Genomic DNA, 24,087 nt, shown 5'->3' with positions numbered 1-24,087 from the left:
CGTTCAATCAAGTTTTATCCTTACGGCCCGCGGCGTTAAATAAGTTTTGAGTTTTGGCCCCTGGTGCGATTGAGTTTGACACCCCTGGGTTAGATGAAAGATAGGTCAACAAAAGGACATAAAACACAATAATTTATTTTTTGTTTGTTTTTTATAATGACTGGTGCGCATGTTTTGGGGACAAATCTGTGTGCGCCCGATTTAGGACGTTTGACCACACCGCTTTAAATTACATACATACGGCTGAGAAAGCGTGCTCGTCTATTCAGCTTGCACGTACCGTTGTTTTAATTATTTTCAATTGAATTTAGCTTATACACGACTATTTTGTTTGACTCATTTAAGTATCCTGCAACGTCTCATTATTCCAATCGTTTTCGCATTTGCTATGCATCATATACCAAGTCTTCAACCACTGCATGACAAAAACAATCTCTTAAATTTACCTCACATTTTCCAAGGGTAACACTAATTTTAGGAAATAGGACACCGAGGAAATGTTGGAATTTGACACTAAATGTAGGTAATTAGGAACTGGAAGAAACCTAGAAACTATCTCTAACTCTAATTTGAGGAAATCAAGAAAACCCAAAAATGGTGAGCATAAAATGTAGGAAATCGAGGAAACGTGTCATCTAGGATTGTGAAACGAAGGAAAAGGTTAGGGACTTGTAAGGAAACATGGGAACTTGTGAAAACATGTCAGTGAGAATCTTATAAAGTGGGAGATCGTGTTCAACTTGCAAGGAAACACAAAAAATTGTGGAAGCATGTGAGCTAGGGTCTTATAGTAAAAAAAGTAGTTTTCCACGTTTTATTGACTTTTTTCTTGATTTCTTACGTTTTTTTGTAATTTCAAAACGACTTTCCTCGTTATAAGGTCCTATGTAACACCTTTTTTCGATTTCCGACATGTCTAGCATGTTGTAAAGGATTTCTATGTTTTCAGATGCTAAAATGCATGTTTCCTCGATTTCTAACGTTTCCTTGCATGTCCCAAACGAGTTCCTAGGTTTCCATGCATTTTCATAATGATTTCCTATGTTTTAAGAGCCTATGTTTCCTCAATTTCCTCTGTCTTGTGCCCACCATTATTGGATTTCCTGAAATTAGAGTTGAAGATATTTCTTGAGGTTTCTTGATTTCTTTTAGTGTCAATTTCCTCGGTTTCCTATTTCCTAAAATTAGCATTACTCAATACCCATTTCCAATTCCGTTTGAAGAAAAGTTTTGCAGATTAAGGCTGAATTTAATAATAAACAATTGTCCTAAAATATAATCTGAAAGCATCTGATGTCTATGTTTAAAAAACTCACCACTCAGAAAGTGACGTTATTGTACATCGAGTATAACTTGTTTTATTTTGGTTTGAATCGGCAAGATAGAGTGTTTTTCTTTATACTGGCTACCTGACCTTGTAGCATAGCAGGATAACCTCTTACCGGTATCCATTTATCCTTAACAGTTATTATAGCCTTCATAAGAATACTGTGTTATGTTGTAATGGATTTAGTTTTTTTTTAGACATAGGCCTATCTCATTCATATTAGAAATTAAATGAAGTTTTTGTCACTAATTCTAACCATAATTAGCCTAAAATAGTGTAGGACGTTTTTACAACAATGTTTTATGTTGACCATGCTATCAATATCAGGAGGTAAACAGGCACAAAACAACCAACACAAACTTAAATCTTCAGCCCAAGGTTTGCGTCGAGGTGAGTCGTTTTTAAGTTAACGAAGTGACTATTTCTCCTGCTTCTGTTTACCGAAGTTGTTGAAATATAATATATGGTGTGGCAGATTTTCACAGATGGGTTTATCACTCTCATTTTAAACGGGAGAAGAAAGCAATGCTGTGGTGCAGTGGTTAATGGTGGGGCTTGTATGGTGGAGGTCTCAGGTTCGAATCTTGCTATTGTTTGACTTCTTTTTTTTGCCCAAATTAGTTATGAGACGTGAGAGTTTGGGTCCGAGGGATTAGTTGTAAACTAGTTTAGACTTTAGGAAAAAAATGTTATTTTTGTTTGAAAATAGCCTTTATTTCAATTCGCAGACTGGTTTAGTAATTTAATCATGGGAAGTGAGAGTTTGGGTCAGGGGGAATTAGTTTTAGGTTAATTTACTCCTTGGAAAAATTAGTATGTCGTTATAAGTTGAAATTAGCATACATTTCAATTCACTGACTAGCGTAATTGCCGTTTACCGTATTCAAACTTTCCTACTTCGGTAAGCTGCAGCCGGTAAAATAAGTGGGACAACATGAATTTACGGCATGAGAAAACGTAGGAAAGCGACACTAATTTACAGAAAGTGAGTAATTATGGAAAAATGCCAACACTAATTTACAGAAAGTGAGCAATTATTTATATTTGCGCTTGCAGATTCAATTCCTAGAAACATTGAAAAATATTCCGTAATTACTCACTTTCCGTAAATTAGTATCGTCTTCCTCAGTTTCCTCATTCCGTAAAAACTACAATAAATAAATCACTGTACCAATAAAATTTTTTCCAAAGATTCTAGAATCTAGAGAGTTCTAAACGCATTGCGACAAATATAGTTTTATGTGTAGCAGGTTAAGCTAAATAATACCAAGTGTATTTGCGAATTATGTTACTACAAACATAGAAAAAATGTTCCGTAATTTCTCACTCTACGTAATTAGTGTCACAATCCTGAGGTTCGTCATTTCCTAAAAAAAGACAATAAACAAATCACTGCACCGACAAAAATTTTCTCTAAAGATTTTAGAAAGTTTCTAACACATTGTACAAAATTATTTTTATAGTTAACAGGTTAAGGTAAATAATACAAAGTATATTTGCAATTTAAATTACTACAAACGTTGAAAAAAATATTCCATAATTTGTCACTTCCTGTAAATTAGTGTTGGCATTTTTTTGTAATTCCTCACTTTGCATAAATTAGTGTCGCTTTCCTCAGTTTCCTCATTCTATAAGTTAGTGTTTTCAATAAATGTCTACTCCATCAGCTGCCGTCTAACCTTAACCGTTTACTAAATTAACTTTTTCCAAATTCAGTAGCTGGCAGCCGGTGATTGGGACGCTGCCTTAAATTAAAGCTCTGTAGGCTATATGCACTAGCCTGTTGCTCTTTAAGCTTGATGAATTTACATAGGCAAGATTAGCAACTCTGTGTATGCCCATTTGTGACGGGCAAGGTGCGGCCCCTTACAATAGAAATTGAGTAAAAAATTAGTGCTTCCTTTTTTTAGAGACATTGCTTTTAAACACTAATTTTACAGTACAAACAAGAGCATTAATTAGTGTCTCCTTTTTAGAGACACCGGTTTCTCCTGGTGTGTCATACTGTTTTGGACAAAATATCTCAGGTGTACTCTTTCTATACTCTGGCCTGTATCGAAAGCTTGCATTTTAATACAAGGAGCTTTAATACCAAAGAAATTAAAGAATATTAAATCTCTAATTATTTTTCGCTGCAGCCAAGCCTAGCCCAATTTTTAGTTTAGTGAATGGAGCCGATTGGAAAGCCGATGGCTTGTGCTTGCAATTTTTGTTTGCCTCTTGCGACATGATTTTATGGTGGCACGCAGAAAGGCTGAAACTAATATTTTGGTCAGTGGCGTAACGATTTTTGCTCCTTTGCCACGTCTGAGAACTCCGTTATATCAAACTTTACATACAGGAGCCTTAAACATGCCAAATTTCAAGTGGCTGCCTCCAAAATTTCCATCATTATTATCAAGACATATGCACTGACCTCGAGGAAAGCAAAATTTTTCAATTAGCTGAAAATCTGATCCCTGCACAAATCTTTAAATATTTCACAATCTGTAGGAGCTTAAAGAGCTCTACAATCTGTAGGAGCTAAAAGAGCTCTTTTTCGCACACTTTTGCTTCAGTTTCTCCTCTAAATATCTTTAAATTTTCATGCAACTATACTTTGTTTAAGTTTCTTATTTGCATTGGTCTAACTTTGATGGGGTAGTCAATAAGTAAAAAAATTCCTTAGTAAAACTTGTTGGTTTTTCTCCAAGAGACTACATTGCTCTTTAAAAACTCCTATAAAATTCCTACCTTTTACTACCTGTAGGTTATACTTTGGAAAATCAATGCGTCACTGTTAATACGACATGAAGAAAATATAACGTTTGTCGTAAAAAAAATCTCGGTTGTAAATCTTTTCTGTTAAAAAAGTTCTGTTTGAATTGCCTTATTAAATCTCTGTGATTTCAATTTTATTTGTTCAGCTGTTTACAACTACTGCAACTACACATATAGTGCATTGCATCTTTACATGTTGTGATGAAAATCGCCTTTGTTAGGTTACATTGATTAAAGTAATTTCACCATTGTTTTGCCGTGTAAAAATACTGCATTGGCCCTGTTAAGAACCACAAACAAAGCACATCATTATACGTTAAAAATGCTAACTGTCCATTCTCTTAAAATTTATCTGTAAACGCGTGAAACACAATATTTCGGTATAGTCAATACATTTATTAGTCTACGGAATGCATTTCCTATGATTTCGGTGTAACTTGCTGGTGTGCTTAGTTGCGGTAAGTAATTGCGCATAAAAGTAATTGAAACGTCTTAAGATACACAGGTAACGTAATTGCACAATTCCTTTCTACCGTACCGCGACACATATGGCACAATCTTTTTTAAACATTCCGGCACAGTGTTGGAAAGGCAGCTATGTGCAGAGGTGGGCAGTTGGTACTTTGAAAGTACTGTCGATAACGGTACTAGCACTTGGCAAAAAATGTACCGATGGTACTGATTTTTGGTACTGTTTCAAAATAATAGTTCGATGCTTTGCCTGTACAGGTACTTTTTGTAAAGTGGATCCTGTTGCAGTTGCAATTTTTGCTGCTATTATGACCCCGCTAAAGATTACTTTAGGTAAAAGAAGTATGTGAACTCAATCCTTGCGACTTTAGAGCACCAGGACCAGGACGACTAAAAAAGTAATTAGGTATAGGGATTGGATACTTTTTTCTAAATGTGTCGATGGTACCACCGGCATCGGTACTGAAAGAGTGCCACAGTACAGTAATTTGGTAATACACTATATGCCATAGTACTGCCCAACTTTGGCGAGGCCTATACTATCAGCTTAGCACGGTTAACAGGCCCAGGGTTAATACCAATTATTTGGTGGTCAAAGAAGTCGATAACTGATATTTGATGCCGATAGGAATTTGTAGTAAAACGAAAAATATTGTTATATTATTGGAATTTTCAACAATCCAAACTATAATACTAAACTTTTTTGAAATATTTTTATATACTTATGAAACAGCTTTTATTTTGAAAGCATGTGGTACAACCGGGACAGATCTAGACATTTTTTAATAGAGTTGTTCCATTAAAATAAGGTTTCCCCAAGAAACGGGCATTTTGCCAACTTTGCCGCTGCTTTACTTGCTTTCATATCCCCATCCATAGAGTATTGGTTAGTAAGCTAAAAATATTTGTGTGTTTTTGAAAAGACTAAATTGTTCTGATTCTAAGCCAAGCTTACTTCAGTGCTTGCTTTCTTTGTTAAATTACCCACAGTATAAGACTACATGTAAATCTACAAGGGTTGTTGGTTACTGGGGGTAACGCGTTTCGTTGAGTATGGTGTTCATTGGCCGTTAATACTTTTGCAAAAAATGAAAAGATACCTGGATATGTTATCCGTAAAGCGATTGTTACGTCACAACTTACACACTGCTTTAGCGTATACTGACGAATTTAAGTGCAAGGCTATACCGGGATCTGTATTGCGCCATAGCATTTGATACAAGATGTTTTACAAAACCGTTAAATCAGGTAACGTCAAAGAACGTTTGCAAAAAAACCTTATTTTCAAAAAATAAAACGCAGGGATTAAAGAAGTCAACATATATTTTCTACGTAATATTGAGACATAAGCAGTTTCTCTATTTGTATTAGTATATTTTTAGTTTAGCCATGGCGACATGGGTAACAATAACGCAATGTTGTTCGTTGCCGCTTTCGTTTATTAGCGCAATTAAAACACCCTTTGTTGTACTAAAACAGCATGCGTCTAGACATGTCTAATCTTTTGTTGCTAATGGTTAATTAAAACAAAAATGTGACCGCTTTTGGTACCATCGGGCAAAGCTTTCACTAGAGAAAAAATAAATGAACTTTTGCGCATTTATTCACAAGAAACTGGCAAAGAATCGTGGATCAGATACAGGTTAATCGAATTACCCAGGCACACGTAGTATCATAATTCATAATTAAGTTGACAATACCAAAACGATGTAATTGTAATCAACATATACAACGAGTGCAACAACAGATATTAAATTAATAAGAACTTAGGAAATGATATAACCACGAATCCATGGTGATAACTAGTTAACTACTAACCAGATGATCGTTTGGCTAATTGTGAGCTATCGACTAGTGTATCTGGTTATATCTTGTTTATTCACTTCGCTTTTAATGACACGGTAATATGGCACAGTTGCAAACCTTCATGCAGCACAGTGTTGATAGATGTCCATGTCACAAAAATGCCACCATGCATTCAATGCATTGTGTTTATCGTTTTTCTTGAAAAATATTTCCAGAAGCAAAATGACGATGCAACGCGTTGAAGCCAACACGAGTCACCGACACGCTTTGTGCGGGAAACTTTTAAGTACGTTCCAGCCAAGGCATTGTTGATAGAACCAAAGCGGTTTTAATTCTCGTAGACTCTACGACGTAGAGGATAAAAATGCTTGCCTCTTGTCATTAACGCATTTTATAAAATGCGTTAGTTTGCATGTTAGCGTTGAAACGAAGTAATACTTGCTTTTTAATCAGCATAATAAACTTTAAGCAGTACGCGCAAAAATGATCTTATTTGCCAAGGGTTATGTTGCAACATCTCAACACGGCTGTATCCGCCCCTACGTGCAACGAAAATCTTTCATCATCAACACATAATAGTAAAGATAAATACGTAATTTGATACTTAAGTAGCTGTGCATTCAAAACGTCCACTGCTGATTGATCATCTATTCCTGCCTTGGCACTTTATAACCAGGACAGAGATGGAGAAAGGGAAGCACCGTTTCTGGAGTGAGCCAAATTATCCCGTGTTAAGTTCTGATATCGGCTGCGGGATTATAAAAAGGACGCTGCGGATATGCGCCAAATACGAAATATCGGCGCGGACAATCCGTCGATCACCAAATTTATTCTTCGATTAACCTGCGGTTACTAGAACTTTGCTTTAAAGTGGCATTATTAAGTTGATATTTTTAGCATACTAACATTCCTTTAGGTCAGGGGTGTCCAACCTTTTTGGCCATAGGGCCACATGCGATTTACGAATGATTGCGCGGGCCACTTGAGTGTTTACTGCTAATTTCTAATTAAAACCCACGCACCAAAATTCTAATCTTAGAAATAAGTATGATCCTCTTTTACATTTATAAGAATAATAAACATACCAAGATATAGTAATGTCAACAAAGTTTTTACTACACGTCGACTTTTCAATGTGAAGTGTAGCACTGTTTTTCTCTAACAAGTTTGGCAATATTCGGTGAGATGGACGATGTAGCAATGCGAAGCGAGTTTTCCATATGGCTGTCAGAAAGTAGTAAATAAACAATAAATGCCAATTTCTATGAAAGTAAGTTCGCCATAAATTACGTAGGCGATTCAGTTGATAATATAAGTCATTTCGAAAAATACCGCGCGGGCCACGGGTTGGACACCCCTGCCTTAGGTCTACTTGGCTCGAAAAATTTTATGCGTTGTTTTGTGAACTCGTTATTTTGGTCTCATTTAATTCTGACATATGACAAGTCTGTTTTCATTTCAACGTTACGCAAAAGCTTTGTTAAACCTTTGTTGCATGATAAGGTCGTACCATTGTTCCAGATGATGAAAACTTGAAACTGGACAGATTGCACAGTAAATGAACAAGCACATTACCGCCGTTGCTCTGTTTAGAACGGACGCTTAATCAAACTAGGCGCAAAATCAATTGTAGGCATTGCAAACGTGGTACAGTACTTCCTCGATTATCCGGTCAAGTTGGGTCAATGTTTTCAAAAATCTGACCGGATAAGCAAAAAAAACGGATAATTGAATTTGTATTTTTACATCATAGAAATAGAAACAGAGAGAACTAATGCAGTAATGTACAGAAAAATGTCATAACTCAGCACTTTTATGGTAAAAAACTGATCGAAATGTAGCAGTTTACAAAAAAATTACGCTTAAAATCTACTAAAAAATGAATCAATCTTGGATTGTTTGCGGGAAGATTGACGTTTTTCGGCAGCTAACTCACAAAGTTGTACTAACGTGGAAGTGTTTGAAACGTGGAAGTGTTTGGATTGTTTGGAAGTGGAAGTGTACAGTTGACTTTCCGATGTTGTATTTGAACATAATTTCTGTTTTAGGAATTTTTCTTCGCACCATGTCACACACCATCAGCTTGTCTTCAATAGATAAAACTGTCCTTTTTCGTTTCACAGTAGTACTTCTCGAATATGAAGCCATCTCGATACTGTATTTATTGTTTAGGCTGGTCTAACTTCACACTACTTACGAAGGATATGCTGCTGGACCCATATAGACATATTCAACAATTGTAACCAGTACAAATGCAACAATTAATGCATTCTCCATTCTAGAATTAGTCGGTTAGTTTGTTACGTCATAATCGAATGTCTCGGCCGGATAATTGAATGCCGGTTAAACGAGGTACGGATAATCGAGGAAGTACTGTAATAATTAATTAAAGTTTTTGTTTGTGGATCACAGTTGTGTTATTGTCTGGTTGATATCCTGCCAATCGGGATTGTCTGTCATAATTGTCTCAGAATTCAGTCTATTCAGGTCAAGATTATGTACCAACAAAAGCGTCTTTCTCGCATTTTGGCAGCGCCGCTTGCCCTTTTTGTTAATAAAAATTATAATCAATGGCGCTAAGAGAGGGATAATAGCAAGATAATAGAAACAGGTCAATTCCCTCAAGGGCGTGTTGCAACACCTGAATACCCCTTTCTAAATCCGTCACTGCTTATTTTTATGTACAGTTCAGAGCTAGGCTTTACTGTTTTCCTTCGTGCATGCGGCATTGTTCCGTAAGTTACCGCAACGAAAATGATGCAGTTTTTATTAAACAGTAATTTTCGAAGGCATTTATAATGTAAGCACAATTGTAGAGCAGCAGGGAAGGTAATTTAATAATTGACGTTTATCACCAAGTAGTTACAAGTTGCTACTTAACACTTACTATACTTAAGGTCAACTTCATCTCTACCTAAATTACAATTGGCATTATGTTAGCCTTCTAATAAGATACCAGCAGTGAAATCCCAGCGTATATAAAGTCAGGATTCCTGTTTATGACACCAATATGGGTTGGTTTCATTTGAATGCTTTTTCTTCACTTATCGCTGTAGTTAAAAGAAAGGCGGTAACACAGTTGGAAAGAGGAATGTCTTGCCATCTTATAAATACTTTATTCCTCGAAATTGATTCAGCTTACCTCCAGTATTCGAGATAAGTTAAACAAATTTTTGGCTTGTTTCAGCATTGCTACGGCGGCACATGTATACTGATTTTTGCTCCGACTTCTCTGGAGAAAAGAGATGTGAAAGGGCCAGGGACCGTTTTTTGTCCCTGGTGCAGCTCCCGGGGATTTAATAAAAAAATCGAAGGGCGTTATAACCTGCCCCGTTGTGCGTGCGCTGTTAAAAAGCTTTTCCTGTTTTTGACTGACTGAATAACTACAGATATATGTATATAGAGTATGTGGCTATTTATTTATTAGTCAAGTATGCAGAAGGCTTACTTAAAATTTATCTCTGGTGTGCAGCTGCCACGAAACACAGACCGGCTTTGCTAGCCCTTTTGTCAAAATAGGAAGTTTGGTATCTGTTTGCACAATAATTCATCAATCCTTGCACTAAACTTTTTATTGGTAAGCCATTTTATAACAAGCAAACAGGGCAAATTAGGTTGTTTAGTACCATTTTATGGTAAAGAATTAAAGCTTCAGTGCACGGCTGCCAACTCTCAGGCCAGCAATTGAGTCTTGGATTTTGAGTCAAATAGTGCCATACTATTTAGTTGCTTGCTTCTGGAATATGTGATTTCTAAATTTGCCCTGCTATGGTTGTAGAAGTGCATGTCATTTTTATTGTTATTTTTTCTTTGTGTTTATAGACAAGTTAAGTCCATCTGAGAAGGAAGCGCACTGGGGTGTAAATAACATGGGGTATGTTTGTTTTTTTCTTTGTAATTATAGTCAATTACAATACATGGATACATAGCACAAAGTGTTTTTTGAAAAAACACATGATAGCCGTAAATTTAAACAAATATATATATACTGTATATCAGACTATGAAATATCCTGGCACTCAAGCGTACTAAAAATTCTAATTCAGTATTTGGTATTTCATATTAATCTCGAATTAAAATTACAAAAATGTTCTCATAAGGCTGGAAGGAGTCTCCAGTTTAGGCACAACAACTGATTTAATGTTGATTGTCCTTTATCAGGTCTCACAAAGTTCATTTCAACTCAGCAAGTAAACACATACCAAGGGGTTCCACCACGATGAACTATGTGACCGACCCAATCACTTCACAGCACAAGGACAATGTTTCTTCCATAAGTGAAGGTTAGCCTCAATGTCATGCATTTTGTGACATAAACATTCAATAAGTGTAAATTAATACAGATGCCATATACTGCCAAACGCATGCATCTGAGTTCATGTGCAAGTTTTGGCCATAATCATATAAAAGTTTTGTTATTGCAGAATGGGATAAAGTGAAAGCTGACCTTAATAAACGTGAAGATGGTACGTATATTTCATGCAATTAGGCTTGTAATGTATCACACTATATCAGTGAGTCAGCCTCTGGGGTTCGGCAAAAGCCTGGTCATGTACATTTGTATAATATATTTTCTTAAATATAATAAAGGATTTGGTAAGTACTTGTTATAAACTTGCACGGTTCAGTCCAACAAGATTAAGAATTTCAACACTTTTCTATATGGATGCACCTATAATTAATGGTTAAAATAATGTCATAACCTTAAACACGGTTTTTAGTGCCAGGGTACATATTGCATTATCATTTATAGAAAGAATTCTGGGAACCACCCAATATATTGAAAAAAATCCACATCCGAGCATGCAAAGTAAGTTGTGATTACAAAATACATTTTATTGTAAATCATCGGTTATTTAAAAACTTAGTTTTTCCATGTCGAATACACAGTCTGAAAAAATTCTGTTTATTAGACTTTCGACCTTTTGACCTTGAAGATTTTTGGGGACAAAAGCAGTTGTCGAATCTGACATGACCTATCATTTACAATTGAAGTTACCTTTGACCACAAATCTGCAGATGATGTTTTTTGTTTCTATTCTATGTACTATTGGATTTCATTTTTCTTCAAAACTATGGGTTTTGGAAAACGCAGTTCACAATGAAGTGTGGTGATAAATAGAAGTTATAGCTACAGTGTTAGCTAAAACTTATAGAAAAGCATGGTTTTAATTGTCAAGTGATTTTTTTTATCTTGTGACTTGTAAGACCTACTGGAAACAAGTATCATGTGTCCATTGTGTGGCATAACAATCTGTCTTCGGTTTATTAGCACTGTTGTAAATTAGAAAAGTCAGCATTGTTAACAGTTAAACTCGGTCTTCTGCTAAGAAAATTTCAAATTAGAATTTAGATGAAATATGTTACTATTGATCTCTTTCGTCTATTTAAAAATATTGTACTTTGCTTTATACCCAATGTACTCTTTGTTATGGTGAACTTTGTGGTTATATGGTGCAGTTGCAGGCATTGAGTATTTTTTAAACATTGCATGGCTGTGAAGTTTTGTCCCAAAAGTTGATGAAAAAGTTAACTGGGAACATCGGCTATATTAGTACTGTAATTGCAAAATAGTTGTTTGAGCTAGAGTAAAATACCAATTGACATGGACGGTAGTTTATTATATTTTAAACTGCCAATCATTGTACGGTGCGTTTGTAGATCTGCTTCCATATTTCAAATACAAAGCCACTGCAATCTATGTTTTTCATTTAAAATAGGATCTAAATAATATCACTGCGTCCTATGAGCAAAATACGAAGTGCACTGTTTATAGCAGAGATAGATGGTCTTCACCTGCCAACTGACCAATTTGCACCTCAAATCGAGATGTGGAAGGAGGTGTTGCGCTGTATTTTTTTGATTAAACTACTTACAAGTGGAGTGCAACTTGTTTGGTCAAGACTCTATTCTAACATTTTTTCCATAAGGTTATTTATATAATTACCGATGAATATGCCTGACATAGAACACTGTTAATAAGACTACTTGATTATTATAGTGCAGTGGCAGTTGGAAAAGAGTTAAGTTGCAGTATTTGCATATATTTGCAGTAAAAATACATGTTAATGTCACATAGACACAGCATATAAAATAAAAATGTTTTTGTATTTCCAATTGTTCACCATAATAGGTTACAGATGCACAAGATAAATATTAAATACCACTGAATTCAACAAAATCAAAACTACTACGTACAAACAAATAATGAATAATTTGGTACTAAGCACATACATATACATATGTCTTCATCAAAACGTTTAATATTGCACAATTATATATGAAAGTTTATACTAAAACAGCAACAACTTTACCATATGTAAAAGTATAATTTTACACGGTCAGCATATCATAAAAGTTAGCTTAACTTGAAGTTTACTAATGATATTAATGCTTTGGAACGTTATAGTTTAAGAACAATTCTGTGTTTTGTTGGGAAAACTGATGGAATTAATTCCGAAGCAGGAAGAACACTCATAAAATGAGGCCTACAAAAGATAATAATATAAGTATATGATACTGATACCATATTAAAACAAAGTTTAACTACAACTAAAATCTTGCGCCAGAGTTTGAATATCAGATGCCTGTAGATTAGTTAGTGATTGTTCACTGCTTAGACTTCCCTTACCTAAGTACTCCTGCATCAGCTTGTTCCAACACTGCATCCATAATATGCAGGACTTTATTTTGTTGATAAGAAGATAGCAACATTGCATCAGGAAAAAGATGGCAAACTGATGCATTCTTCATGTGCAAAATTTCTGAATCAGGAGGATCCAACTGTAAAAGAATATTGATACGACAACAATAAACACAAATACATGTGGTACTTTTAAATCTAAATGTTCATTGATGCAAGTGGATACGTAGCCACAATTAAAGGCAAAGTAATAATATCAGATCATAGCTGATACCATTAATGAAAAAATGACCGTGTCAGTGAATTTACCTGTAAATCATGCTGTGATGTCACCCACTTCCCATTTATTGCAAGAGAAGATATGATGTCATGTTTCATAGGTTTAGTGCTATCACGATCTTCGGCGTTGATGACATTTGGAAAAACTGGTGTGAAGCAAAGTATACAGTTTAGTAATTGGTGAGGGACAATTTTGACAATAAACTTTTTCTGAACAGCCATGAATGTTTGACGATTAAGAACAAATTCATTAACTTGCCTCCACTATCAATGATACAATCCACACCAATACCACCAGTTTCATCCTTCATGCTGTTTCTCACAAACTGATGTCCATCCAGTATCCTTTCAACATCCAGTGACATGGTCCTCATTGTTTGTGCATCTTCTTCATTTTCAGCGGTTGAGAAAACCTTAACTCCCCATTCCCGTGCAAGTTGAATTGCAAGAACACCAAATGACTATAAAAACATTTAAGTTGAACATAACTTTTACGCTACCAGCGTTAGTCTATGATAACAGATAGCTTATGAAACCCTGTGCATAAACAGTGATTTACAAACATACTGAAACAGCGTTGCATATCAATAGTGTTGTGCCAGACTGAACTCGACCAAGGTAATGTAAAGCATCATAGGCTTTTAAACCATCCATTATGCAGCAAGATGCAATTTCCCAGGAAAGTGTTTTAGGCTTCTTCACTGTAGTAAATGAAAAGATTATTTTAAGGCAAAACATGGTACATAAAAACCAAAAGTCCACCTAGTTAAAAAATCTGCATTATTTTTTTTTTACTTACGTACCAAGTTGGTATTCCAGCAAATCACATGTGCTGTCTTTTATATCAAAAAAATTATCCACAGAAAGAAGACCAATGACTTCATCACCCACCCTAAATCTTGATACTTCAGCTCCAACTAAAAGTTATATTTAGTACCATTACTGCAACGAAGCATAAGTATATATAACATATAAAAAAATTATACGATGCACCACCTTATACAAAATAGTAAAGAAACTATGCTAATTCCTTTTATCGTACATAATAAACTGCTTTTCATTTTTTTTTCAATGTACTTTTAGTACGGTACCATAACATTTTTCCTAGTACTGAAGAAAGTCTTTGCACAGCTTAAACTAGGCGATGATTGCTCACCGCTCAAGCCCTAGTTACTGAGCTTGTTTTTTGTGCAAGTTCTGATAGATACACATTTTTATTTGTTTTTTTACTTTATTGCCCAATTTTGGAACTGTTCGGCTCTGAACAGAAACAAGTGTTATTCATACTTTGTTCAAGGTCATTACAACAGTAATGCAACTGGAAATATTTATGAGCCGGGCACGCTAAATACCCCGCCAAAGAGCCGGCCCCGACATACTTTTAGATAACAGAAGAGCTTTTCAGTAAAAATGGAATTTGTAGATACCTTTAGTTACCACTCCAGCTACATCTCTCACCACTATTCCATCAGTGTATTTTGGAGAAATGAACTTCTTGAGTAATGATGCATAGAGCTTTTCAATACTACAAGTTTTAACTGCAACTGTAACAGTTATGAGATCAGTTGACTGGTCCATTAACATTCAGACTTAACTGCCTAAAAGAAACAAAAACTAGTGTCACAGCTGACTCTGAATGAGAAAGTATCTTCATGTCCAACCGCAACAGTAATGAAAACAACTCAAATAAACCAATAAAAAGTTTAAAATGAAATCAGTAAGATTCAACCAAATTAGTTACATAATAAACTGACAGGAATATCAAATAGCTAAGGTGTAATGATTGCGGAAGATTTTTTTCACATATTTACACATCTTCAGTCATTCATTTAAAATTATGTACTTACACAATATGTATACTTATTTTATATTTTGTCTTTGTATGCATATACAATGATTATTTTCATAAAATGACTACATGTTCCATACCATGCAAGCAGAAATACTATGAATTAGAAAACAGAATTACCTTGTGCAAGAACAGTCATTGGTGGTACTTTCAGAATTATAATAATTTTTGCTGTAAAATACGAAATAGTGCTAACTTAGATGTCACCTTCTTGCAATTATATGAAGTCCTATTTCTGCACAACAATGAGTAACACGTACTGATTCAATTCAACAAAACAAAAACCAGCGCACCAGTGACAGTTATACCTCACACCAAAATGTATATAATCGTTCTTAACTCAAAAGGTTTGCAATATGATAATTTTCTTGAAATACAACTAGCACTTGTTGTGAAATTCTACACTACTGACACATATGTCTTCATTTTGATTTAATTTCAATGTAAACTGTAGGTTTTCTAACTTTACACTGAACATAATACAGTTATTTTCATGGTATTAAGCATAAATTTGAGAAAGGTTAGGGTGTGCATTATGTCACGTTATATTTTATATACATAATATTGTTTATTTTTCATACTAGAACAAAGTAAGAGAAACGGATAGTGTTCAAAGGTATGACTGTATATGCTGGTTTACTACAGAAATATTTCCTGAAAAACAGCTCCATGCAAGCGGCAAATAAAGTACTCACAAAATAATTTGTGAATTATATACAGTATGCATACATACAGTTTGTTTTATCTGTCCATTATATTATTGTTAATATGCACCACATCATTATAAAAATGACAAGCAAAAACAGAATAAAGAACAATGATTTGCTTCTTAAAAAATATTTGCAACACAAACTAAGCAATAAACAAAGATGCAATAATTTCAAAAATATCTCAAAATTGAAACCAACTAGCTAGATAAATATTCAACCTCAATAGAGTGAGACATAAGTGCCTATAGTGATTATGAACACCGTAAGTTATATTTTCATGTAAAAACTGAATGAAAACTCATAACGAAAAATGTTTCATTGTGGAATATACATTATACATAGCAAATACTTAGAATTCATGGCAAAGTGCAAAATTTATACAGGTAAATGATAAATGCAAGCACAGACTAATAAAAACATTGCATGAAAGCAATAAACAAATCGATGTCATTGTCCAAGGGAAAGAAATTAAGACACTTAGTATCACACATGCCCATTTACTAGAGTCAGTAGAAGTTAGGACTAAGGCAACAGTTAATCTTATGATATATACATTTTTACAACATCAATTCACAATTGAGCATATTTAGGTTAGCTGGCATAAGATGAGTAATGCAATTAATGGCAAAACAGTTACATGCATATTTGTATCAATCAAGAGCACAATGACTACAGCAGCATGAAACAATCCACGTTATGGAATTGGAAATAGCTACAAGCTATAGAACTACTTTGAAAATACATTGATTATATAAATTCGGAATCAATTTTAAACATGCATATTTTAGTGTAATCAATATTAGTGCAAAAGGTTAAATACGATACATACAAACATTGTTTAAACATAATTAATTGGTACCGATCGACATCAATGCTTACTGCTGAAAATTCTAAAACAAACTGATTAAACAATGTGTTATAACTTACTTGCCATTTTGAAGCATTTTTTGCTATAAAACAATCAAGGTATGTGCAATAAACAAGTATATCATAAGATTTTCAGCCCTGAACTGCTATTCAACATTGGCAAATCAACTTCCATATTCATTCACCTCACAAACCACATCTTATTCATACTGACCCATGTCCTTATACAAACAGCTTAATAGAAAAATGACAACATACATAAAACACCTTGTGAGATGTCCTAAACTAGCCAAAACAAGTAAATACTGCAACTGATGAATGCTTGAAAATCGAAATGCCAATTTTTCAAAAATACCAAATTTTCAACCTTTAAACTTGTTTCTACTCAATGGTTGAACATTTGGTTACTGTTTCAAATGCAAGACAGTGATAATTTAAATGTTAATTCAAAGTTTTCAAGGCAGTGTTTCTTAACTTTTTCTAATCCTAGCACCACTCTAAGCAGGCTTGAACCGTCTAGCACCTTTTTGAGGCAAAGTGTAGAATTTGGCAGGCGTAGAATGGGACAGTGCAACCTTCTAACCATTTGTTTGCTTTTAATTCCCCATACATATATTTCGTATATTTCCCATACACCCGAAATTTTGGCAAAAAAACAGCCATACTTTGCCATCTTAATCCAAACATCAAGTGTCATAAGCTTAATGAAAAAGCAAAAAAGGTAAAATTTGATATTTATCTACCTTCCATTTACCAGCTTTAAGCACCCCAGTTTAGGAAATGCTGCTTTAAGGCAAAAACATAATAACAAGATATGTAGTTACTGGCAGTCAACATTATAACATGCATAATAATGCACTTATAATAAAAGGTTGACTTTCAAACATTGATTTTCAGGCATAGTTTGGTGCAAAGAAAAACATGTCTATTAATACGGGTTTATCTAATATTTACTTTAGCATTAAAAGCACCGAATCATGGTTTGTTTCAGAACAAGAGCAATTTTACACTAACATAGTCAATGCTCTGTTCCTAAATGCGGAGCTTCATCTTTTTGGCTGGTATCTTTATCTGCTGAATGTATTGGTACCTTTTGAGAGTCAGGCCAGTTTTCATCCCAGTCGCTTGTGGTATCGCTTTCTGATTCATAGGAATACATTCTATTTTCTTCACCACCTAAGTTCTGTGACCTCTCTGAAAAGCCTATTCCAGGAGAATCGGAATGACATTGACAAGGATCATTTACATTTCTTGTTTGATTTCCTAGTAGCGATTCCACTTCTTCAGGGAATGAAATCACCTGAAGTATAACAACAGAAGAGAATAAATTTCAAGTAAATTTTAAAAGCTTGACACTAACAAAAAATATCTCATGATTCTAATCTATTTATGCATGCAAAACAGTCAATATTATTATAAAATAAAACACTTCAACACCTGTCGCTGATTTCGCTTTGGCTGCACATTCATTGTTTGAAGAGATGGAGCGAGAGACCGGATGAAGTTTGGCATCATGTCAAGATGAAGAGCAACTCCTTCATGATTATTTGGTTTAGATTTGTCTGTTGTTATAAAAATTACCCCAGAGAATGAAAGCCAACAGCCAAAAAAGAACATTAGAATCAGAATCCCTCGACGATTAAAAAATTCCTGAAACAACAGTATGAATTCACATTTTATAATACAATGGCATTAATCAGTGGCATCTTCAGGCATGTTCCTATAATAAGTAGAAAACTCAAAAGATTGATATATACCTGGTAAAAAATAGCTCCAGCAAAAATAGCACTGATTGTAAATAGCACAAAATTAATCGGCACTACTACGGCAACATCAAACTTTGCCATTGCTTCATTTAAATATTTCACCTGAATTTATATAACGGTTTTATTAACATTAGAATTTTTTATTAAGCTAGAGGAATATTGCATAAACAGAACAAGCTCGTCAAACAACAACTTTAACATCACATGTTTAGTGACAAACTCGTAGTTTCATACTTGTAATATTGTTGTCACAACCATAATTGCCAGCATTAGGTAAAAGACAGGATAAACAAGTTGTGAACTCCCTGTAGTTAAAAATCATTAATGAGAATATTTGGCAGAAGAAACTTTCTGCAAAGCTACCCTGTGCATGTCTATTAATGTTAAAAGAGCATAGGTAAAGCCAAATAATTATGAAATATTACTGGCGCAGGTTGTAAAATCAGCAATCATTAATGATATATTATGCATGATTGTTGTTCAAGCCTTCCGAACTGTTGAATTACCTTCAATAGTGAGAGCCAACATACCAGAAACTGCTTTCGCACTGATCACAGTAAAAGAACCGAGAATTGCAACCAGGATCAAATGAATGATCACACCATGCTTTGGTTTATCTTTGTGGCATCGTAGAAATATTATTATCCCATAAATCATGACCTAGTTTAATTAAGATTATTATTATAAAAACAAACAAAAAACTATTTACAATACTTCCAGCAAATCACAGATATGGCAATTGTATATCAAAATTTGTTGTTTTTTGTAGCCAAATACACATAGAATTAATTTTTTAAGTTCATTACAATTGACACCCAGTCTAGTGTACCTCGACAAACACGTAAATAATGAACTGCCAGCATCCTAGATGTTCCAATATTTGCTGTGCATTCAATATATGATCGCTTTGCTGGGAGAATTCAATAATTAAGAACCCACCAACAATGGCAAATGTTCCACCCAAAATGTCTTGCATTCTAAGTGCTTCAGCATTAAAGATAACTGCAAGACCACCATTAGCTATGACAGCAATACAACCTGCAAAATAAGAGAAGAAAACACAGTTGATGGGGAAAACAATTGAGAAAAAAAGGTAATAGCATAGACTGCAATGATACATAATAATAAATTAAACTATAGTTAAGTTTGTAATGGCAATATTAATTCATACCCAAGGGCGCAACAACGGATGCTGGCGCAAATCCATATGCAACAAAATTCCCAACTTCTCCGAGAAACATTAGTAAAATACCAATCCACCATATACCTGATCGTAAATAGTTCCGAGGAGATGTGACATCATAATCTTTAGCAGCAGCTGCTTCTTGTTTGCGATGAGCAAATTTCTGCAAAGAGAGTAATTTATTATATGGTAATATTTCTATTGTTTTGGCTAACTCAATCACTGGGTCTGGTATACAAGGGCACAACTAGATGATGGCACAGCATCTGTATTTCATGGCAATTGCACACCCAAGATAAATTTCAAGCAAAATTTTTGCACACTTGAATAAATAGCGATCTAAATGTAAAATATGATTTTGCGTTTGTGATACCAAGTAAAGCGAGACACCATAATGCTTTGCATATAAACCAAAGTTAAGACATAATCATACCAGGGAAAAAGTTCCAAGCAAGCTTTGCAAAATGTTGAGTATCATCAAAGCGTGACAAATGAGCACGGCTGGCTTCATACATTCAGCCATAACGATCGGTCAAATTTGCAATAGCAGTTTCAACTGAGCACATGCTAAAATTTTCTAGTTCAGTAACCTACTGCAGCGTACTGTTTTTAAGTAGCGTCCTGCAATTGGTGGTGTCATTTACTGTTGCTGATTAGCAGTTTGAAGAGGCAGGGCATTATCATCAGAACGGCTGTTATTGTTGTACAGCAGCTAGCTATTTTCAAATAACACCCTGCTATTGACTGTTTACTGGTCAGTAAATGACATGGTGCTGTTCATGACATAATGAACAGTGTGCTAACTGGGAGTGTCGTTAGGGTTGATTGTTTTTGATTATTGTTTGCTAGTCTGACTCCATTCATAGCGCGTTGATTAACCTCTGATAGGCCTAGTTAAGCATCACAGTACCAGAGCCAAACTGTCAATGTCATGAATATTGATATATTAAATTATTGATTCTCAACGACACAGTTACAGTTTTCAGAGCACAAATTAAAGCTGCATTTGGTAGACTGTTAATACCAGACTCTCAATATCAGACGCAACAATATCAGAATAACGTGTTGAGCACTGTAGTACGAATGACGTAATTCGGCAATATATAATAATGTGTTGCGTATACTAGACATGACCAAAATATAGTAGAGCGCTTATTGTTAAACACACGAAATAAAACACAAATAACATTATAATATCATCAGATCTGCACGAGAACTCTGTAGGATTAAGGGCTAATTATGACAATTAGCAAAAACAGCAGAGTGTCATTGCTTGAATAGCACTCTGCTGTTATTGATTTCTGCTGAAAACTGGATAGCTCACTGTTAGTTCATATCAAACGTGTTCAAGAGTATCAACACGTGAACATGGGTTACGGTTACGCTATCCTCACCCACACAACAGTCTTTAAATATATGTATTTAAATATACGCAACATAAACAGAACATTTTTTTCCGAAAAAACCCACATTGATCAGCCGCTCACTTTGTTGACAAACTGACCTGCTACTGAACACATAACGAACAACAGCCTGTCTGTTACTGAGTCAGCAAGCATCAGCAGGGTGCTATTGGAAAACAGCAGGTTACTATTTAACAATAGCACCCGCACTTTTGGTTAAGGCCCTGCTTCTCAATTTCAATAAGAAGCGATGAAAACTTATCAGGCCCACAAGAATTTTTGATAAGGTGTTATGGTAGGGTAGATAAATTTATAGTTACAATTTACTAGGGATGGGCCGATACGAACCCAAACCCGAATAGATTCACCGAATATCGCCTTTATGGAAGATTCGGGCGAACACGAATACCAACAATGGCGAACCCGAATACAATATTACTCATAAATTTACTGACTTTCGTAAAAAAATGATGATCTTGTTTCCCGACAATGCTAAACTAGACTCAGCAGTACTTACAATGAAGGTCGTTTTCCTAACGATTTTGCTTTTTCGATCGTTTGTTAAACACTATTTTTCGAAAAAAAGCGATTTGTTTATAGATTACGTCATTTTAGAAGCAAGACTTGACAACTTTTGGTGGAAATTTTATTGTTTGGTTCTAATACGAATAGATTCGGGATTCGTTCGTGTCAACCTTCATGATATTCGGGTTCGCACGAACCCGAATAATCTTCCTCGCCGCACATCCCTATAACTTACAAGTATAAGCCTGGATATGAACTGAAGAAAGACTGATCAGGGGGCATACTTGGCTATAGCCAAGTTGCACACCTGCACATTTGAGTTACTGGGTCTGCACACCTGAGATCTCAGCGAATCCGACCATGAAATACAAACCGGCTTGGGTCTAGTATACATAGGCATCCTGTGGTTGTGCAATTGTATACTCCAATTAATTATGTCATGCACCCAGCTAATGCATACAAGAATAATAAGCTATAGCAATGATGCTTTTTACCTGGATATTTAATGATACAGCAATAATAAAATTTCCAAACACTGCCAAAACAATGCCTATTTTGTAATGGTCCTGAGGTGTGAGCAGTAGCACATCTGTAATGCAAAAAGTTATGCCAGTATCAAAAACAACCAAAATCTCAAATATGAAATGATCATGACAAAAGAAATAAAATTCCAGCTTTACAATTGTGCATTATTGCAGTGGAGGTAACATGTATGCATATAAAATAAAAGGAGGGGATCAGCTAAATTTTATGTTTTGATTGTGAAAATTATGTAAGTTATTGGAGATCCCCAGTATTACTTTCTCCCACCTGCCTATGTCGGTAAACTTGTTGTGTGAAAGCGATCAAATGCAAAATAAAATATAACTGTTGATATATCACTTGTAACTGAAAAATATTTCTAAAACAATTAATGTCTGTCTATGCATGGCTTACCTCCTGTCTTATTTTTATTGACAGTAACATTTGCAGTTGTTGCAATTGATGCTACGGTCCAATTAATTACTTCCGACGTTGTTATGCTACTGATATTAAATAGACCCATTTTGAGAGAAAGCATCCATAGCAAATCTGAAGCAGTTTGTAGACATACAATTATTGGATATAGCCTATATGGTTTTCTAAATAACAAAAAATCGATTGTGCCCTAGGACCTAGGTGGTACCTCCAAAATTTTCAGGTTCACTTGGACCGCTTGAACTGCTTGGACCGTAAAGTTGAATTAAGTTTTTTGAAACCGTGCATTTAGTTAGGTGATTATACAGTATTTCAAACATATTTTTTCAAAACTTTCTTCAATAAAACACATTAATGTTAAATAAGCCTACGTGTTTTACCATCTTGGCTCAGCATGGTATTGGTAGTCCAAGATAGCACTCTATTAGGCATTTTATAACAGCGGATCCCAACCGGTTCGTGGAGGGTTTTCAGCCGGGCCGCAAAGGTTTCCCACATAAAAGATTAAACACGATACTCTTGCCGGATTGAAGAAAAATAGGAATAAATAAAATAAGATAATATAATTAAAATATGAAATCACCAAGCGAACATAAATCATAAACGGTGACACGCAATATGCATGTGTCATCGTTTTCGATTTACGTTCCTTTCACTGCAAACGTACAGGCAATACAATCATTTTATTGCAGTAATAGCATGTTGATGTTTTAACTCTGAGTTACTATACGGACACGTTATGGTGCATGCGCATTTAATACGGCAATATATTTTGATAAAACGGTCAGCGTAGCGTAGGTAAGACGCAATGAACAACTACTGTAGTTACTTTTTGAGAAGAAATAAACCCCCGAGTGTCGGACTACAAGCAAAAGAGTAGCCATGGAGGTGAGAGGCACCTTCACTGTACCCCTAATGTATGACAACGGAAAATTTTTGGGAAGGGCTCGGTTTAATAATTCGTCTTTTTACACTAAAGCTAATAGTAAACCTTTAGAAAGGTACTTAAGATCGGTCTCAATTGCTTTTGCATTCCCAGGATCAAGTATTGTATTGACACATTATTACATCATAACTTTTTTGAATTATCTCATAACTTCTTCCCAATTAGACCTTTAAGGCGCAGTGCAAAAGTAAGTTAAAATATTTATTATTTCAGTGTCCTTGAATGTTATTTAAAATAACGGTTATTTCTAAACGATAAATAAGTTCACATCGTAGCGCCTGCTTCTCAAGCTGTTTGCGAAACTAATGTTGTACCACAGTTGATCTGACATGGTCAATGCACGTACGTTTATTAACTTCCAATTAAGTTGTGCTTCAACATATGCACGAATACCATTTGACATTTACCAATAATCATAATTTTGTAGTACTTGCTCGCTTTTTAGTCGTTGTATGTTGTTTTTGTTTTACGTGATTAAGATATGACAGCGTCCACAGTGAAGTAAAATAAAACCACTTGCCTATTAAACATTAATGTGAAAATTTGTACTTTATTTGCAGCAAGTTTTAAAAAATATGTTTAAAATACTGTAGAA

At 34.9% G+C, this 24,087-nt stretch overlaps 3 protein-coding genes across 4 annotated transcripts; 1 reads left to right on the top strand and 2 right to left on the bottom strand.

Annotated features, from left to right (window-relative positions):
• The first annotated feature begins 1,500 nt into the window (after window positions 1-1,500).
• On the top strand, window positions 1,501-12,065 carry LOC143451714 (mapk-regulated corepressor-interacting protein 1-like). The gene is made up of 6 exons (XM_076952436.1): window positions 1,501-1,717; window positions 10,187-10,238; window positions 10,526-10,647; window positions 10,789-10,830; window positions 11,118-11,174; window positions 11,278-12,065. The coding sequence occupies exons 1-6, from the start codon at window positions 1,630-1,632 to the stop codon at window positions 11,337-11,339; spliced, it is 423 nt and encodes a 140-aa protein (XP_076808551.1). The 5' UTR covers window positions 1,501-1,629; the 3' UTR covers window positions 11,340-12,065.
• Window positions 12,066-12,453: 388 nt separating this feature from the next.
• LOC143453057 (quinone oxidoreductase-like protein 1) lies at window positions 12,454-15,396 on the bottom strand. Its single transcript, XM_076954211.1, has 8 exons — window positions 15,256-15,396; window positions 14,714-14,884; window positions 14,090-14,203; window positions 13,854-13,987; window positions 13,546-13,747; window positions 13,317-13,432; window positions 12,996-13,147; window positions 12,454-12,852 (listed from the first exon to the last, which is right to left on the bottom strand). The coding sequence occupies exons 2-8, from the start codon at window positions 14,868-14,870 to the stop codon at window positions 12,768-12,770; spliced, it is 960 nt and encodes a 319-aa protein (XP_076810326.1). The 5' UTR covers window positions 14,871-14,884; window positions 15,256-15,396; the 3' UTR covers window positions 12,454-12,767.
• On the bottom strand, window positions 14,885-22,892 carry LOC143453042 (NIPA-like protein 2). Of its 2 annotated transcripts, none has more exons than XM_076954197.1 (10): window positions 22,755-22,890; window positions 22,526-22,660; window positions 22,084-22,178; window positions 19,650-19,824; window positions 19,308-19,516; window positions 18,985-19,138; window positions 18,713-18,783; window positions 18,470-18,580; window positions 18,150-18,362; window positions 14,885-18,012 (listed from the first exon to the last, which is right to left on the bottom strand). In XM_076954197.1, exons 1-10 carry the CDS (start codon window positions 22,864-22,866, stop codon window positions 17,731-17,733), a joined length of 1,557 nt encoding a protein of 518 aa, XP_076810312.1. In that variant the 5' UTR covers window positions 22,867-22,890; the 3' UTR covers window positions 14,885-17,730. The 2 variants fall into 2 exon arrangements, with proteins under 2 accessions (XP_076810312.1, XP_076810318.1); XM_076954203.1 differs by having other exon boundaries at window positions 15,368-18,012; window positions 19,746-19,824; window positions 22,755-22,892.
• Window positions 22,893-24,087: the final 1,195 nt, after the last annotated feature.

Source organism: Clavelina lepadiformis, chromosome 1 (genome assembly GCF_947623445.1).
Source record: "Clavelina lepadiformis chromosome 1, kaClaLepa1.1, whole genome shotgun sequence".
NCBI lineage: Eukaryota > Metazoa > Chordata > Ascidiacea > Aplousobranchia > Clavelinidae > Clavelina > Clavelina lepadiformis.
Note: the sequence above shows the minus strand (reverse complement) of the source record. Positions and strands in the feature narration are given on the sequence as shown.